At 34.2% G+C, this 19,667-nt stretch overlaps 1 protein-coding gene across 1 annotated transcript; it reads right to left on the bottom strand.

The window, feature by feature from the left end:
- Positions 1 to 943: 943 nt before the first annotated feature.
- LOC112637812 (52 kDa repressor of the inhibitor of the protein kinase-like) lies at positions 944 to 1,840 on the bottom strand. Its single transcript, XM_025408380.1, has 4 exons — positions 1,740 to 1,840; positions 1,417 to 1,602; positions 1,094 to 1,219; positions 944 to 1,010 (listed from the first exon to the last, which is right to left on the bottom strand). The coding sequence occupies exons 1-4, from the start codon at positions 1,838 to 1,840 to the stop codon at positions 944 to 946; spliced, it is 480 nt and encodes a 159-aa protein (XP_025264165.1).
- Between the last annotated feature and the right edge of the window lie 17,827 nt (positions 1,841 to 19,667).

Raw genomic sequence — 19,667 nt, 5'->3', positions numbered from 1 at the left:
TACCGGGTGTTTCAGACCACCCGTACACCCCATTTTAAAGCAAAGGAAGTGGTTATTTTGAAAAATGTTTCAGACAAAAGTTGTTGAAGATAAAGTAATGCATTACATGGGTAAATTTGATTGACCTTGGGTGGCGTCGTGAAGGTCATGTCAAGGTCGACTTGAATTTTTTAAATGGGAACCCCTATTTTTCATTGCATATTCTTGTAGCTTATCTCGAGAGCTTTCCAAAACACTATAATTAAGTACCTTTTTATTAAGTACTTTTTGAGTTATAAGGCTTGAAATAATTTCTTAATTTTACATAAACCATAAAATATCTAGTAAACCATTCATTTTTCGATTATCTTACCTTCATACTTTTATGTACAAAATAATAAGAGGAATCAATTGGTGTAAAGAAAACACATAGTTGTTTCTAAGAAAAAATATGTAATTTGCAATTAACAATTCCATATTTTTTCTTAGAAACAACTATGTGTTTTCTTTACACCAATTGATTCCTCTCATTATTTTGTACATAAAAGTATGAAGGTAAGATAATCGAAAAATGAATGGTTTACTAGATATTTTATGGTTTATATAAAATTAAGAAATTATTTCAAGCCTTATAACTCAAAAAGTACTTAATAAAAAGGTACTTAATTATAGTGTTTTGGAAAGCTCTCGAGATAAGCTACAAGAATATGCAATGAAAAATAGGGGTTCCCATTTAAAAAATTCAAGTCGACCTTGACATGACCTTCACGACGCCACCCAAGGTCAATCAAATTTACCCATGTAATGCATTACTTTATCTTCAACAACTTTTGTCTGAAACATTTTTCAAAATAACCACTTCCTTTGCTTTAAAATGGGGTGTACGGGTGGTCTGAAACACCCGGTATATGTATGTATGTATGTATGTATATCGCAAAACTAATATTTTATAATAAAGAAAAACTTACTGTTTATCTTTGTCATCTATTTGATCTTCTGTTTGGATGTCCATTTCCTTTGTTTGGACATTACTGAAAAATTTTATACAATTGGATTATTACATTATGTTATTTTCATTTGAAATAACAAGAATATTGTTTTTTATTATCATTACCTTTTACTTCCTTCTTGTACTTCTGGTGTCTTTTCCGCTTCTTCCATTTCATTTCTTGTTGCTTCTTGTTGCTTCTCCAATGTTGTAATACTTGCTCCTTCTGTCCTTCCTTCTATTTCTGTATTTCTATAAAAGCAATATATATTATAATACTCTCTCTCTCTTTCTATATATATATGTGTGTGTGTGTGTGTGTGTGTGTGTGTGTGTGTGTGTGTGTGTGTGTGTATACATATATATAGTTATCACAATATAACAAAATAATGTTATTATTAAAAATAAAATATTTAACAATTATATAAATTATATTAATAAAACCTTACTCCTTTTGAAAAGCTGGACCAAAAAATATGGTAGGTACAGCATCTGGATGTAAACGAATGACAGCCTTTTTTATAAGCCACTTGTCCTCAAAATGCAAGTGGCATAGTGTACAATTTTGGTATGCGTACTTTGGCCCTTTCAATTTTAAATCCATCCTTTTTGATGCGTCTATCCATTTCAACCACCTGTAAAGTGTAATGAAAATTCATAAATATAAAAGTATATGATATGTATATATTATTTACTTTAAAAATATGAAAATATACATATATATATAATTAAATTACATATTTTATAAATAATTACTAAAACATTATCATACCTGTCATATTCCTTTGGAAATCTAAAAAAGTGCCGTTTTTCTAAGTTGATAAAACTCATACATCCTGGCACTGCGCACCATTGTTTGGTTTTCTTGTCCATGTCTCCCTTAGGCCTTCCGGATCACCAAACAGCACCTGAAAAAGAAGCTAAGATCAAGGTGCAAAAATTTCCTAACAAGAGAATTGAAAACCTATATAAATAAAAAGGTTAACTATCCTCTTGAGGAAAGTTTCTACACACAAATAATTTTTTCACTTCACCACCTCACCACTTCACCACTTCTCGCTTAATTTGCACCTCTAATCACGTATTCTCATTTCACTCGCGTAATTGCTGACAAATATTTATGCCGGCATTTAATACTGAGATCAGTGAGCATTTAAACTGTAATTTAAACACAGATGTGATTTTACCGCCAAGAAAGAGAAAGAGAGAGAGCGAAAATCAAAGGAGAAAGTGAGAGAAAAGTACAGATGGCAGTACTGGTATACCCGCTTACTTCACGCATGCGCATTTCATTTTATGCTACACAAAATCGGGAGAGTTGCGCTACTGTATATACTGTGATTATACACTTTTTTTCATGATAGTATGCGTTGATGCGAACTACTGAACTAACCAGAAATGAATGCTTTTAATCCGAATAACGCATGCCTATGCGATGTACTAACGTGAATTAAACGCTTTTTTTCAAGATAGCATGCGATGATGCGAACTACTGAACTAAATAAAAATGAATTCTTTTAATTCGCATAACGCACGCCTATGCGACGTACTAACGTGAATTAAACGCTTTTTTTCAAGATAGCATGCGATGATGCGAAGTACTGAAATAAGTAGAAATTAATGCTTTTAATCCGGATAACGCACGCCTATGCGACGTACGTACTTGAATTAAACACTTTTTTTCAAGAAAGCATTCTTTGATGCGAACTACTGAACTAACCAGAAATGAATGCTTTTAATCCGAATAACGCACGCCTATGCGATGTATTAACGTGAATTAAACGCTTTTTTTCAAGATACCATGCGATGATGCGAAGTACTGAACTAAGTAGAAATGAATGCTTTTAATCCGAATCACGTACGCTTATGCGACGTACGAACTTGAATTATACACTTTTTTTCATGATAGCATGCGTTGATGCGAACTACTATACTAACCAGAAATGAATGCTTTTAATCCGAATAACGCACGCCTATGCGATGTACTAACGTGAATTAAACGCTTTTTTTCAAGATAGCATGCGATGATGCGAACTACTGAACTAAATAGAAATGAATTCTTTTAATTCGTATAACGCATGCCTATGTGACGTACTAACGTGAATTAAACTCTTTTTTTCAAGATAGCATGCGATGATGCGAAGTACTGAACTAAGTAGAAATGAATGCTTTTAATCCGAATCACGTACGCTTATGCGACGTACGAACTTGAATTATACACTTTTTTTCATGATAGCATGCGTTGATGCGAACTACTATACTAACCAGAAATGAATGCTTTTAATCCGAATAACGCACGCCTATGCGATGTACTAACGTGAATTAAACGCTTTTTTTCAAGATAGCATGCGATGATGCGAACTACTGAACTAAATAGAAATGAATTCTTTTAATTCGTATAACGCATGCCTATGTGACGTACTAACGTGAATTAAACGCTTTTTTTCAAGATAGCATGCGATGATGCGAACTACTGAATTAAGTAGAAATGAATGCTCTTAATTCTTATAACGCACGCCTATGCGACGTACTAACGTGAAATAAACGCTTTTTTTCAAGATATCATGCGATGATGCGAAGTACTGAACTAAATAGAAATGAATGCTTTTAAACCGAATTACGTACGCCTATGCGACGTACGAACTTGAATTAAACACTTTTTTTCAAGATAGCATGCGTTGATGCGAACTACTAAACAAAGTAGAAATGTGTTACGTCCCGGGGTGTCGCGGAGCTACAGGGTAGTCGGACACGACAGGACTTGATCGCTTTTTCGGGTCAAGCAAACCTACGCGGTTCTTCCCGGGGATACGCGCGATCTGAATAACTCGGACTTAATCTTCTGATTCGGAGCCGGTGGATTCTTCCTCGGGGGATGCAATGGGAATTATAATGCTACCGTCTTGGTTAGGGGAAAAATTCGCGGAACGCGAAAGGTAATCAATGTATTGTTGTGAGCACTCCCCGCACTCGTCACTGACTCTGCATCCACTTAATCGACTACCGCAGGAATTACAGGCGACTCCAATACATTCGCCAATTACGAGTTGGTGTTTAATTATATATGAGTATTGTTGGTGTTCTCCCGACGGCAGGGAGTAGTAACAAACAGGGCAAAGTGCGTTTCTGGTTATATCATGGGAAAATCCGCACGCCTTTTGACAATAAGCTAGGGGTTGTTCGAGGGGGAAGAAAGGGGGGGAGTGGATAAAATTCTTAAATCCGTGATGACACATTAGGGGAAGTATGAATTTAACGCGAAAAGTGCTTAGAAAGTTGTTTTTGCCGAGAAAATCGGATCGGAAAGCGAATTTTCGAAAACTGGGTCATCGAGAAAATTTATCTAGGTCACTGGGCTGTCGGATTAAATCCCAGAACTGGAAGTAGGTCACTGGGTCACTAGGTCAAAATATATAGGTCACGCGTTAAATCCCAAAGTGAAAGTAGGTCACTAGGTCACTAGGTCAAAATATATAGGTCACGCGTTAAATGCCAAAGTGAAAGTAGGTCACTAGGTCAAGATATATAGGTCACGCGTTAAATGCCAAAGTGAAAGTAGGTCACTAGGTCACTAGGTCAAAATATATAGGTCACGCGTTAAATGCCAAAGCGAAAGTAGGTCACTAGGTCGTCGGATTAAATCCCAGTGAATCAAACTTTAGAAAACGCGTTTCGGGGCCGAATTAAACCGCGAATCGAATTAATTCGACGACAGGGGAGTCTCTGATGACTATTTATTAGCGTTAATATCAATTTTGTTGCTCTGATTCCACGGGATCGCGTTTTATCCGCGGCACGGCGTTGGCGATTTAATTCCGATGTGTATGAGGCGCGTTGGGATGTGTCTCGGCGCCGAAGGGTCGGGGCGCGGTCGTAAATTTTAGGAGACAAAGGGCTCGACGAACGCGTTCGAACAAGATTTTCTTACCTTCGAGAAGATTCTAGAAGTTTCCTCAGGATCACTCGGCTTCCTGCTTGCTGCCGTGATTGATTAAGACACGTGATGCACCTCGTGGGTCTCCAGGGAGGGTGGTGGCAGGCCGGAATGGGGTGACGTCTGTATCGATGGGTGTGAGCTTCTCAGGCCACACAGTATTGCACTTTACTTTCGAATTGTTTGCAATTAATTGTTCGTATTCCGGATCTAAATAATTATCAATGATGCGCGTATAGCGATCCGCGGAGCACTCGTAATGGCGACGTAGTCGGCGTAGTTGGTTCTTTCTCCCGGCACGGCGAGTTTTAGGCATTATGATTTAAATAAATAACAAAACATTCTTGGATTTATTATTGCTTAGCTATTACTCGATGTGCGGTGGTCCTCACTGATCAAGAATATTTCAGCTATATCTGTGAGCGGTGGTCCTCTCTGACAGATAGAATAAGTCCAAGATTGCGATATTGATTATTGTATTTTAAACAATTGGATGATTCTTGGATTAATCGTAGCTTCGCTATTGTTCAATGTGCGGTGGTCCTCACTGATTGAAAATATCTCAGCTATATCCGTGAGCGGTGGTCCTCCCTGACAGATATCGATGGTCCAAGATCACAATGTTATTTAGAATTTACTACAAATGAATGCGTGCCTGGTGAGAAATCTCAACTAAATGCAAGGTAGGATTCGATAAATAATCACGACGTTGATATATCAAATAAAAGAAGAATATATTCTAGACACTGGTATATATGAGCTAGTACAAAAATCTTAAAGTTAGAGTTCGACTTAGAATTTAGAGTTAGATTTAGAAATTGGAATTAGTATTAGAGTTCCGCTTGGGAGCTAGATCTTTTCGGTTCGAAGTCACGATGTCGACTGGCTGAGACTGGGCCCGCTCTGAGGTCCCTTGATTTCGGCGGCTCGGCCGCTGCGGCGGTCGAGAGTGGGGAACTCCGAGAGAGAGGGGCCCGAGATGAGCGCCATCTCTCGGCGTTCGGCGGAAGCTTATACTACTGCGGCGCCGCGCTCGGCCGCAGGATGAGGTTCGGTGTCGTGGCGCGCCTAGGCGCGTGATTCAAACGCGCTAGAATGGACTTAGTCGTTTTTGCAGTGAAATTCGCGGAAAATTTAGGCGCGGGATATAACATTTTTTTTCAAGATAGCATGCGATGATACGAACTACTGAACTAAATAGAAATGAATTTTTTTAATTCGTATAACGCACGCCTATGCGACGTACTAACGTGAATTAAACGCTTTTTTTCAAGATAGCATGCGATGATGCGAACTACTGAACTAAGTAGAAATGAATGCTTTTAATTCCTATAACGCACGCCTATGCGACGTACTAACGTGAATTAAACGCTTTTTTTCAAGATAGCATGCGATGATGCGAAGTACTGAAATAAGTAGAAATTAATGCTTTTAATCCGGATAACGCACGCCTATGCGACGTACTAACGTGAATTAAACGCTTTTTTTCAAGATAGCATGCGATGATGCGAAGTACTGAACTAGGTAGAAATTAATGATTTTAATCCGGATAAAGCACGCCTATGCGATGTACTAACGTGAATTAACCGCTTTTTTTCAAGATAGTGTTACGTCCCGCTACAAAAATTTATTTTAAATATATAATCAATATATAATCACATTACATTACTACTTATATACTCTCTCGAGTTAGTTTTTTTGCTATTATATAATCGAATAATAATATAAAATTATAGAAGATCAAAATGCTGTATTATTCATACAAAGAGAATATTTCTAAAAATACTTCATTCACTCTTTATATAAAGAAAACTCAGTTATATTTAATTATTCTATATAATGAACCCACATTACATGTGCAAAACATTCTTTAAATTCATATTAAAACTCTATAGTAAATAGCACATTGATCTTCTTGCCTTATTTTTCATAAAATATAAATTGCAATAAGCCTGCATGGCTTAAGAGATAAAACGCGCCTATAAAACTTCAACACTATTTACTCTCAATGCGCCTATATAACGTTGATCATATATACATACAGTAAAATTCTATATTAAATACTTTAATACTACTCTTATATTATTTTCAGCTCTTATAAGGGGATCAAAAACGCTATAATACAAATAATTCACTCTAATTACTGCTATTACAATATTCTTTCAGAAAAGCATTATAATTCATATTAAATAGCCTTATTGATCTTCCTTCTATTAAGCGCCTGCAAAACCGCAGCCGTTTATACTCTTAAAGCGCCTACAGACTCTATATCGTATATACAAACGCCTAAAAACTTATACCTTTAATACAGTATAAGCAGCGCCTACAGAATAGTAACCTCTTATACTTTTAAAGAGCCTGCAAGACTTCAACCCTTTCTACATGGGATGGTAAAGTCAATTCCTACTTTACCGACCAAGGATAAATGATAATATAGGAAATTCCTACCTTACCGACCGATGATAAAACAGATTTCTACTTTACCGACTTTTTGTTACCGACACTTTTCTACATTACCTACCTATGGTAACATACCGACTTATTGTTACCGACACCTTACTACCTTACCGACTCATGGTAACTTACCAACCCAACGACTTACCGACCTACCAGTTACCGACGTTCTACCAGGAGCATACCTCTTTTATGAATATGCTACCCTGATACTTTAAAATTTTAAAACTTTAATTTTTAAAGATATTAACCAACAAACATATATATATTTATATATATTCTTTCACTAGGAGCATGCCTCTTTCATATACATGCTATCCTAATACTTTAATTTTATTTAAATTCAGAAGTTACCGACATACTAACTTACCGACTTACCGACGTATACCTCCTATGAGAATATACTATCCTGATACATTATAAATCTTTAAACCCAAATTTTGAGGACCACAGCCGAATATTTACACATGTTTTTACATAATTCCATATATTTTCGACTCCCTAATCTACAGGGAGGTCCAAATGTTAAATTCCATTATTCTTACAAATTTTGAAGTCTTGTTGGTAAAACATATTTCTTATACGTACACATACTATAGATACTTTTATTTAGCCGTCTACATATACTATATATGCGTTACTAAATACGCATATTCATATTGTTTATAACAAAGATTCGACCATGAGCTCATCAGTTAAATAATTTATAATAATTTAAAGATAAGCCGATGCGATAATTTGGCGACGCAAATCTATTGTAATCGAAGGACACCTGTCACATAAATTATACGAAAAAATATCGAATGTCACTGATAACCTTCAAGAAAAATATCAAGTATCAGAAGAATTGTTGCCAAAAGTGACTCATCGATGACTCACCGCATCCGGTTGCATCAGAATTTTTGCTACTTCCTGATTGGCTACTCTACTTCCCCCACCACCTCAAGACCCAAAAACGGGGACGCAATCATCGTTCAAACGCCTACGCAAAATTGCGCACGCATCACCCTTCTACCGATGAAAAGCTGCGCACGCATCCAATTTTAAGAGGGGAACCAATCATCAGAGACTCCGCCCTGCGAAAAGGAACCTGCTCCCACTCTGCGACAATTGCCCAAAAAGTAGGAATCCCGTTATAAAAACCCATGAGTATTTATTTTTGAGCCGAAAAGGACTTAGTCCGAGAACTGTCAAATCTTTGTACTTGGAACAAAGTATATTAAAGTTTTATTTTATCATCACTTGAGTCTTCTGCCAGTCATTCATCACCGGCTCCTTCAACTCTCCTACAGCGACGTCACCGAGGTAGACAGTCCTCCCTGGAGATCTTCAACTTTACTCTTCAGTACTCATTGGTAAGTACTTATTTCTTTTATTTTACATACTTCTCTACTATCGTGATTTGCAACGACATTCTACTACACTTACTATCTCTTTATTACGATCTACTACGATCAATTATTGCATCTATGTCTACTCTTGAGATGGTTATATGCAATTATAATTAAACAATTGAAATAATTAATTGAATCATTAATACAAATTATTGAAGACTCATTAAAGAGCTTCATTATAAAGACGAATTTACAATCGATTTCAATTTCCGAACAGACTTCCTTAAGTACATTCATGAGAATCACATATAATGGTAGTATGTCTGTCTCTTTTTATCACTAGATTCTCGGCGCGAGATTCAAACGAATATTATTAAAGGAATCATTTTAACTATTTGATTAAAGGCTAAGCTAGCCGACACGATATCTATCCTTCCATCTTCCAGTACCTCTGTATTCCTTCAGCTTTATAATAAACGAAATAAAAAGCAATCTATTTCCCTATCTACCGAAAGTCCAGAAATTTCTACGAATCTACATATATTTTTCATGTATAATATATAAGGAGTTGGGGAACCTGCCATCTTGTTTTACCATATTTCACGGCAGTCCGCCATTTTGTGAACAACTTTTAATAGTACATCGCATATTCTTATTGAAGCAATTTGCCAATGAATTAATTCACCTTTATTAACTTTATTATTTTATTTCATTTTAACAAATTAATTAATTTATTTTATTTAAAATTATATTTGTATGACTCATCGTCGTATGACTCATCATATAATATTCTGTTAACGAACACCTGCTGTATGACTCATCATCGTATGATTCATCATTGTATGACTCATTTTTATTTTATTTTATATTCGTATGATTCATCATTGTATGACTCATCATAAAATTTATTATAATATAATTAAATTCATTTATTAAATTAAAATCTTTTATTAAATTGAACATTTGGCAATTTGAATTAATTTAATTTGAATTATTTTATTTTATTATATGAAACATTTTATTCAAATCAATTGATTTCTTGTATTTCATGAACTGTTGCCGCATCTGCGCGATACTTTACCGCTGCATCTGCGCAACTCTATTTTAATTATTTGCGATGGTATATAATTAACATGTCTCCTTATATGATCTTCTCTCTCTAATATACTGGACAGCTTCATCTTTCTCTGATCTGCTATATGTACCAACGACCAAGGAGAGAAACCAAAGAATAAATATGTACTAAAGGATATTAAATAAATATACAAATTTGTACTTTTCCTACAATAAAGTGAACTTTTATTTCTTAACACACACGATCCACAAGCATAATCCTTCGGAAAGCAGATAAATCCAGCGATCCAATCAAAGCAGTTAGGTCCAGAGCTCCCGGCGATCCCGAGGTATAGCCGGCATTGCGCAGGTTGCCTCAAAAGATAAATTGGGAGACGCACTTCGCTCATCTGTATGGTAAGCCCAGCAGGTCTGATCCTAGAATCAGAGAATGAGGGAATAGTTACCGAAAACTGGAGAAGTAAGACGTAACAGTAGAAATGAATGCTTTTAATTCGCATAACGCACACCTATGCGACGTACTAACGTGAATTAAACGCTTTTTTTCAAGATAGCATGCGATGATGCGAAGTACTGAAATAAGTAGAAATTAATGCTTTTAATCCGGATAACGCACGCCTATGCGAAGTACTAACGTGAATTAAACGCTTTTTTTCAAGATAGCATGCGATGATGCGAAGTACTGAAATAAGTAGAAATTAATGCTTTTAATCCGGATAACGCACGCCTGTGCGACGTACTAACGTGAATTAAACGCTTTTTTTCAAGATAGCTTGCGATGATGCGAAGTACTGAACTAAGTAGAAATGAATGCTTTTAATTCGTATAACGCACACCTATGCGACGTACTAACGTGAATTAAACGCTTTTTTTTCAAGATAGCATGCGATGATGCGAAGTACTGAACTAAGTAGAAATGAATGCTTTTAATTCGTATAACGCACACCTATGCGACGAATTAACGTGAAATAAACGTTTTTTTTTCAAGATAGCATGCGATGATGCGAACTACTGAACTAAGTAGAAATGAATGCTTTTAATTCGTATAACGCACACCTATGCGACGTACTAACGTGAATTAAACGCTTTTTTTCAAGATAGCATGCGATGATGCGAACTACTGAACTAAGTAGAAATGAATGCTTTTAATTCGTATAACGCACACCTATGCGACGTACTAACGTGAATTAAACGCTTTTTTTCAAGATAGCATGCGATGATGCGAAGTATTGAAATAAGTAGAAATTAATGCTTTTAATCCGGATAACGCACGCCTATGCGACGTACTAACGTGAATTAAACGCTTTTTTTCAAGATAGCATGCGATGATGCGAAGTACTGAAATAAGTAGAAATTAATGCTTTTAATCCGGATAACGCACGCCTATGCGACGTACTAACGTGAATTAAACGCTTTTTTTCAAGATAGCTTGCGATGATGCGAAGTACTGAACTAAGTAGAAATTAATGCTTTTAATCCGTATAAAGCACGCCTTTGCGATGTACTAACGTGAATTAACCGTTTTTTTTCAAGATAGCATGCGATGATGCGAACTACTGAACTAAGTAGAAATGCATGCTTTTAATTCGTATATCGCACACCTATGCGACGTACTAACGTGAATTAAACGCTTTTTTTTCAAGATAGCATGCGATGATGCGAACTACTGAACTAAGTAGAAATGAATGCTTTTAATTCGTATAACGCACACCTATGCGACGTACTAACGTGAATTAAACGCTTTTTTTCAAGATAGTGTTACGTCTCGAACTCTAATTTAGGCTAACTAAATTTTATTTCATTCGATCAGAGGTTATCTCTCAATTTATTTTCTAGGGCAACCTGCTAAGCCGGCTATACCCCGGGACGCCGAGAGATAGAGTATTTCGCTTCTTTATGTGAGAGGATTGACGACTGGAAATAAACTCTAAGTAGATTGAACCTGACTCAATTTGTTCTTGTAAATATATAATATGTTTATATTTTTATTATTAACAATTTAATAAATACATTTGTGGTATATATTTGTGGTGTATAGATTATTTTTTTTTTCATAGAATATATGTATATGGAAAACGAAAAATAGACGTAGAAATTTATTGATACAGTTTAGAGATTTTACTCTTCGTCTTCGGCAATGGACCTATCGAGTGATTCGATTAAGGCACTTGCATATTCATCGGCGAGCCTGTCAGCTTCTTCCTCATCTGAGAATAAGGGCTCGACTTCTCGTTGTAAATTTGATCTTTCAAACTCTTCGATGTCTTCGAGAGTCAATGGGGAGTAACTCGGTGGCATGTAGCCAGGCCACAAGGGTGATAGTACGGGAGAAGATGGGGGAGAGTCTTGAGGAGTAGATGGCGGTGAAACTTGTATACTTATTTCTCTTGACGAATGAATTTCAGCATTCCTTTCCCATGCGCTGAATAAAATTTCTGAGTTTACTTCATCAAGGATGATTGTGGAGCATTCACTAAGATTATCGGAATCGATTTCCGCTATGTCGTTGTTAAGTTCGTTGCTGGGTTCCTCAAGCGGGTCGTGTTCGTGATTTTCTGGAATCTCCGACGGATCCAGAGAGAGAGGTGCGAATAATAGCTCGAATTCCGATTCCTCGTGGTTATTGATTGCGGTTTCAATTTCTATAGGGATGTCATCGACATCTACAAAAAGCTGGCGAGGAATGGTTACGCCGCTCCTTATAAATCGTTGGCGAATCTGTTCACGCCTATGGACGCGTCCTTCGCGAACCGAGATTCTATTAGTTATCTGATCAACTCTACGTGAATTTACCATCTACAAAGGTGGTTCATTTTAGTATGGAAATGTGCGTGTTAACGGTAGTTTGTTAAGTATGATAGTTACTTACGATGATGTAGTAATTTAGATTAATAAAGGATAAAAATATACACTCTCAGTGTGTATGTTCTGTTAAGAAAATAAAATAAAATAAATGAGTTGGATGTTTGATTTAATAAGAATACGAGAGCATAGTTGAGGTTGAAAAATGGAGTCTGTAAGATATTCGGAAGAGAAAGCGTCAGGGTAAGTAAAAATACGAATTAAATATTAAACCAATGATATAAAAGAGAATAGTAAAATAAAGTTTTAATACATTAAATTGTTCGACATATTCATAATATTTGAAGTATATGTTTTCGTATTAAAATTGTTAAAATGTGTATATAAATATATTGAATGATAATTATGAATTGTTAATTTTGTTTAAAATTCTCAGGTTCGATCAGAAGTGTCTAGACTGGAGGGGATATATGGATACAGACTATGTCACTGAATGACATAAATATAAAAACGGCTGGCTTATATTAAGTAAGTATAAAATTAATTGAATATTTTAATAGTTAAATTATAAGCCAGTGCATAAAATCTATTATTTCGACAGATCCTCTAAGAGCCAGTCTTTCATTCGAGGTCGAGTATCGATGTGCAAAGACGTCCCGTCACAGCGGCTCAGAGTCCATAAAGAAATCCTTCAAAAGAATCTCTTTATGAAAACGGCAGAGGAGTAGTATGCTACCCAATGCACATCAAGTGACTGACCAGAACGGCGCTACGCTCTAAGTATTTAATACTGAGGACCGGTTGAAGTTGGAATTTCAATCACAAAGAAAACTAAGAGTCTGTGCAATGATAAGGTATGGTTCAGGAAAAATTATTAAAGTAGTAAGAATAGTTGAGTTGTCATGCAAGATTAAAATTGAGTTCTTAAAGAAATAATTAGTTGATTGTTGACTTTTTATTACTTACCGGTTGATGGAATTCGCAGATGTACAAGAGGACCGCTGTTCTTTCTCAAAACTGCTCTACCTCGGTGGAGATTTGGAGAAGTGACAGGGCGATTCAAGAAGTTGGCAGAAGATCGGAGATGGTGAGTAAAAATCACTTTTATTTGAATACTATTTGTTATACAATTCTATTATATCTAGAGACTAAGTCTCAAAAGAAAAATTAGAATCGCGACTAAGTTCTTATTATGTATGAGTCCGGTAAGCTTGATTGCTAATGACTGACTGAATGAAAAGCGCGCACAAGACGGCGCATGCAACTTGCAACTACTCTCTGTGGACTGTAACTAGCGACTGCGGTCTGTGGTTCACTCCTTGAAATACTGTCGATTCCCACTTCTGTTCCAGGCGTTGGAGATGGTAAGAAGCAGGCGTTGGAGGTGGTAAGAGAAGCGCATTGGCTGTTCCGTCGCTAGTGCTGTCTCTCTTCTTCAAGCGCGCTATGACGTAGTGGGCGCGCGGTACGTAGTGGGCGCGCGGTATGTAGTGGGGACCGCGGAGCTGTCAGTTGTGCTTGTGCGTCGAGACATTGTTCATATAATTATAACGGTAAGTCTTTTTACAATAATTTATTAGCTTCCAGAATTTTTGCAATATATATATTTATATATTTTGAATCAGTGAATTTTTCTTTATCATTTAAGACATGAATAATCTTTGTAAAATGCTTTGTTTAAAAGTAATCATTAACTATTGTGTAATAATATAAAAAATAATTATTAATAATATCGTCAAATTCCGGTGCTTCAAATCATTGTAATTACATTGTTATTAACAAAAATAATGTGTTTAACATAATTTTATAAAAGATTAATTGCATAATATAATTATAAATTGTTGGTAATAATTGTTGATCATAAAATAATGATTTTATAATGAAGAATAATAATTATTAGCGCTAGGAGTTCGAAATTATAATATTATTTTAATCTGTCACAGCGGACAAAGAAAGGAATGCGGCGACCGGATGAAGGGGAGATAAGCTCGGAGCGCAGCTGCACCGGATGAAGGGGAGATAAGAGAACAATAGGGGAGATAACTGAGTCACTCGGTAAATACTATTCTTATACTTTTATAATTTCGCATTCAATAATTGCATGCAATAATTTTATTTCAATAATTTTATTCTTTTAATAAAGATACATATATATACATAAATATATATATATGTATATGCATATACGTATGTGTGCATTTATTCTTTTTATTTAATAAATTTATTTATTTAAAAGAAAAATTATTTATAATGTATACATAATAAATGCTAAATTAATAGACCTTAATAATTGAATAATTATTAGTAATATTCATATACATATGCTTTGCATCTTTGTTATTTATGTATATGTAAATTTGATTTGTGAAAATAAATTAAGATTTTTATTCATTAATATTAATAAAATTGAGAACAGCTTTATGCATGCTATTATTCTCGTGCTATTATTTCGAGTGCGCTTGGTCTTGAGACGTCGCATTTTGAAGGGGAGATAACAAAGAAATAGGGGAGATAAGACGGTACGCCGGACTTATTTATGACGCTCTAATAGTCTTTAATAATTTCATTCATACAGAATAATATTCTTTTAATTATTCATATATATATATATGCATGAATTAATTTGTTTAAATAATAAATTTCGAATTATATCTTTCGAATGATATATATATTATATATATATATATATATATATATGTTACATGAAGTTTTATAAAGTCTAAATATTAATAATTATGAATATTATAAATTTTATTTCGTGTGAAGAGAAGTTTATTACTCGAAGTTAATTCAAAGTCTTATTTTAATTTCTTTATTCGAAGTTCTCTATTGTCTTGGTTCGCATACCAAGGGGGAGATAAGGCGGTCGGCGCAGAAAAATATGAGGGGAGATAAGAGTGCCTTTCTTTCGCACAATGCCTATAGACTGTATTATAAATTGCATGCTGAATTATTCACGCAATAGATTTTCTTCTGAAATATTAATTATTATTAGGTTTTATATATATTATATATGTATATATATAAACTTGTATATATGTTTATTTCATTATTTTCTTATTTAATTTATATTCATTAAGTAACGCTTTATTGTATAATTTTTGTACGAGTTTTCTTGATTTATTAAATCATTCATATTTGTTAACTATTTTATAATATTTTAGTATTATAGTTATATTATTATTCTCTCATTTTATAATTCTATTGTTTTGTGGTGGTGTTTCAAACTGGGTAATCAATTAATGTCACGCTCACTAAATGTGCAAAGGTTGATCTTAAGAGGCCTTGAATATTTTCTATAATAATAAAGCGTGAGTATAGAATTTTACATTTATTAATGATTTCTTTAATTATAATATTGTATTATTTGTAGTTATTCATTATTGAATTTATTTTATTAAATTTATTTATTTTATTATTTTATCATTTATATTTGAGATAGACTTATAAATTATTTTCAATCTATTTTTATATCTGGTTATTATATGAGTGTCGGTAGATCAAAAAAAAAAATAAATTTAATTTTATGCATGATTTTTTATAAATGTGTCGTTTATTAATTTGTCTATTGAATTATTTTATTGTCGATGTATTTATTATTTTGAAAATAATATTTAGAATGCACGGGTTTATATTTTTGCTGTTAAATAATAATTCTTATGGATATAGTAATTTATTAGTTTTTATTGTGTTTATTATATGATCGATATTATTTCTCACTTATAATTTCTTTGTTACAGTGTCTCGCGTTGAATCAGAGGGTGAAGTCATAGGATGAAATCATACATGCCAGAGGGAAGATAACGAGACACGCAATGTTGGCATTGAACGTCTTTTAAAGAGGCTTTTGCATGGGACAAAGAGTTAAGTATGAATTTTTATTTTAATTGATTTTTGCTTTCTTATTAATTATATAATATATATTTATTTTGTAAATAATTATAGTCTCGTTTTTAATATTGAGTTTTTTNTGGGGGAGAGTCTTGAGGAGTAGATGGCGGTGAAACTTGTATATTTATTTCTCTTGACGAATGAATTTTAGCATTCCTTTCCCATGCGCTGAATAAAATTTCTGAGTTTACTTCATCAAGGATGATTGTGGAGCATTCACTAAGATTGTCGGAATCGATTTCCGCTATGTCGTTGTTAAGTTCGTTGCTGGGTTCCTCCAGCGGGTCGTGTTCGTGATTTTCTGGAATGTCCGACGGATCCAGAGAGAGAGGTGCGAATAATAGCTCGAATTCCGATTCCTCGTGGTTATTGATTGCGGTTTCAATTTCTATAGGGATGTCATCGACATCTACAAAAGCTGGCGAGGAATGGTTACGCCACTCCTTATAAATCGTTGACGAATCTGTTCACGCCTACGGACGCGTCCTTCGCGAACCGAGATTCTATTGGTTATCTGATCAACTCTACGTGAATTTACCATCTACAAAGGTGGTTCATTTTAGTATGGAAATGTGCGTGTTAACGGTAGTTTGTTAAGTATGATAGTTACTTACGATGATGTAGTAATTTAGATTAATAAAAGATAAAAATATACACTCTCAGTGTGTATGTCCTGTTAAGAAAATAAAATAAAATAAATGAGCTGGATGTTTGATTTAATAAGAATATGAGAGCATAGTTGAGTTTGAAAAATGGAGTTTGTAAGATATTCGGAAGACAAAGCGTCAGGGTAAGTAAAAATACGAATTAAATATTGAACCAATGATATAAAAAAGAATAGTGAAATAAAGTTTTAATACATTAAATTGTTCGGCATATTCATAATATTTGAAGTATATGTTTTCGTATTAAAATTGTTAAAATGTGTATATAAATATATTGAATGATAATTACGAATTGTTAATTTTGTTTAAAATTCTCAGGTTCGATCAGAAGTGTCTAGACTGGAGGGGATATATGGATACAGACTATGTCACTTAATGACATAAATATAAAAGCGGCTGGCTTATATTAAGTAAGTATAAAATTAATTGAATATTTTAATAGTTAAATTATAAGCCAGTGCATAAAATCTATTATTTCGACAGATCCTCTAAGAGCCAGTCTTTCATTCGAGGTCGAGTATCGATGTGCAAGACGTCCCGTCACAGCGGCTCAGAATCCATAAAGAAATTCTTCAAAAGAATCTTTTTATGAAAACGGCAGAGGAGTAGTATGCTACCCAATGCACATCAAGTGACTGACCAGAACGGCGCTACGCTCTAAGTATTTAATACTGAGGACCGGTTGAAATTGGAATTTCAATCACAAAAAACTAAAAGTCTGTGCAATGATAAGGTATGATTCAGGAAAAATTATAAAAGTAGCAAGAATAGTTGAGTTGTCATGCAAGATTAAAGTTGAATTATTAAAGAAATAATTAATTAATTATTGAATTTTTATTACTTACCGGTTGATGGAGTTCGCAGATGTACGAGAGGACCGCTGTTCTTTCTCAAAACTGCTCTACCTCGGTGGAGATTTGGAGAAGTGACAGGGCGATTCAAGAAGTTGGCAGAAGATCGAAGATGGTGAGTAAAAATCACTTTTATTTGAATATTATTGGTTATAAAATTCTATTATATCTAGAGACTAAGTCTCAAAAGAAAAATTAAAATCGCGACTAAGTTCTTATTATGTATGTGTCCGGTAAGCTTGACTGCTAATGACTGACTGAATGAAAAGCGCGCACAAGACGGCGCATGCAACTTGCAACTACTCTCTGTGGACTGTAACTAGCGACTGCGGTCTGTGGTTCACTCCTTGAAATACTGTCGATTCCCACTTCTGTTCCAGGCGTTGGAGATGGTAAGAAGCAGGCGTTGGAGGTGGTAAGAAAAGCGCATTGGCTGTTCCGTCGCTAGTGCTGTCTCTCTTCTTCAAGCGCGCTATGACGTAGTGGGCGCGCGGTACGTAGTGGGGGACCGCGGAGCTGTCAGTTGTGCTTGTGCGTCGAGACATCGTTCATATAACGGTAAGTCTTTTTACAATAATTTATTAGCTTCCAGAATTTTTGCAATATATATATTTATATATTTTGAATCAGTGAATTTTTCTTTATCATTTAAGACATGAATAATCTTTGTAAAATGCTTTGTTTAAAAGTAATCATTAACTATTGTGTAATAATATAAAAAATAATTATTAATAATATCGTCAAATTCCGGTGCTTCAAATCATTGTAATTACATTGTTATTAACAAAAATAATGTGTTTAACATAATTTTATAAAAGATTAATTGCATAATATAATTATAAATTGTTGGTAATAATTGTTGATCATAAAATAATAATTTTATAATGAAGAATAATAATTATTAACGCTAGGAGTTCGAAATTATAATATTATTTTAATCTGTCACAGCGGACAAAGAAAGGAACTGCGGCGACTGGATGAAGGGGAGATAAGCTCGGAGCGCAGCTGCACCGGATGAAGGGGAGATAAGAGAACAATAGGGGAGATAACTGAGTCACTCGGTAAATACTATTCTTATACTTTATAATTTCGCATTCAATAATTGCATGCAATAATTTTATTTCAATAATTTTATTCTTTTAATAAAGATACATATATATATGCATAAATATATATATATATATGCATATACGTATGTGTGCATTTATTCTTTTTATTTAATAAATTTATTTATTTAAAAGAAAAATTATTTATAATGTATACATAATAAATGCTAAATTAATAGACCTTAATAATTGAATAATTATTAGTAATATTCATATGCATATGCTTTGCATCTTTGTTATTTATGTATACAGGGTCTACCAAAAGTGTGGAAACCCCTAAATATCTCGGAAAATATACGTTTTACAGAAAAGTGTTTCCAACAAAAGTTGTAGGGTTTAAGAAGATCTATATACTGATTCTATCAGTTTGACCTTGGATGGCGTCGTCAAGGTCAGGTCAAGGTTACATTGACTTTTTTAAATGACACCCCCTACATTTGATTGCATATTCTTATAGCTTAATTCAAGAGCTTTCCAAAACACTATAATAATGTTCATTTTTATTAAGTACTTTGCGAGTTATGAGGGTTGAAATAATTTCTTAATTTTACATAAACCATAAAATATCTAGTAAACCATTCATTTTTCG

The sequence above is a fragment of the Camponotus floridanus genome, unplaced genomic scaffold, assembly GCF_003227725.1.
Source record: "Camponotus floridanus strain SB8 unplaced genomic scaffold, Cflo_v7.5 scaffold205, whole genome shotgun sequence".
Taxonomy (NCBI): domain Eukaryota; kingdom Metazoa; phylum Arthropoda; class Insecta; order Hymenoptera; family Formicidae; genus Camponotus; species Camponotus floridanus.
This window is presented reverse-complemented; position numbering and strand designations above follow the sequence as displayed.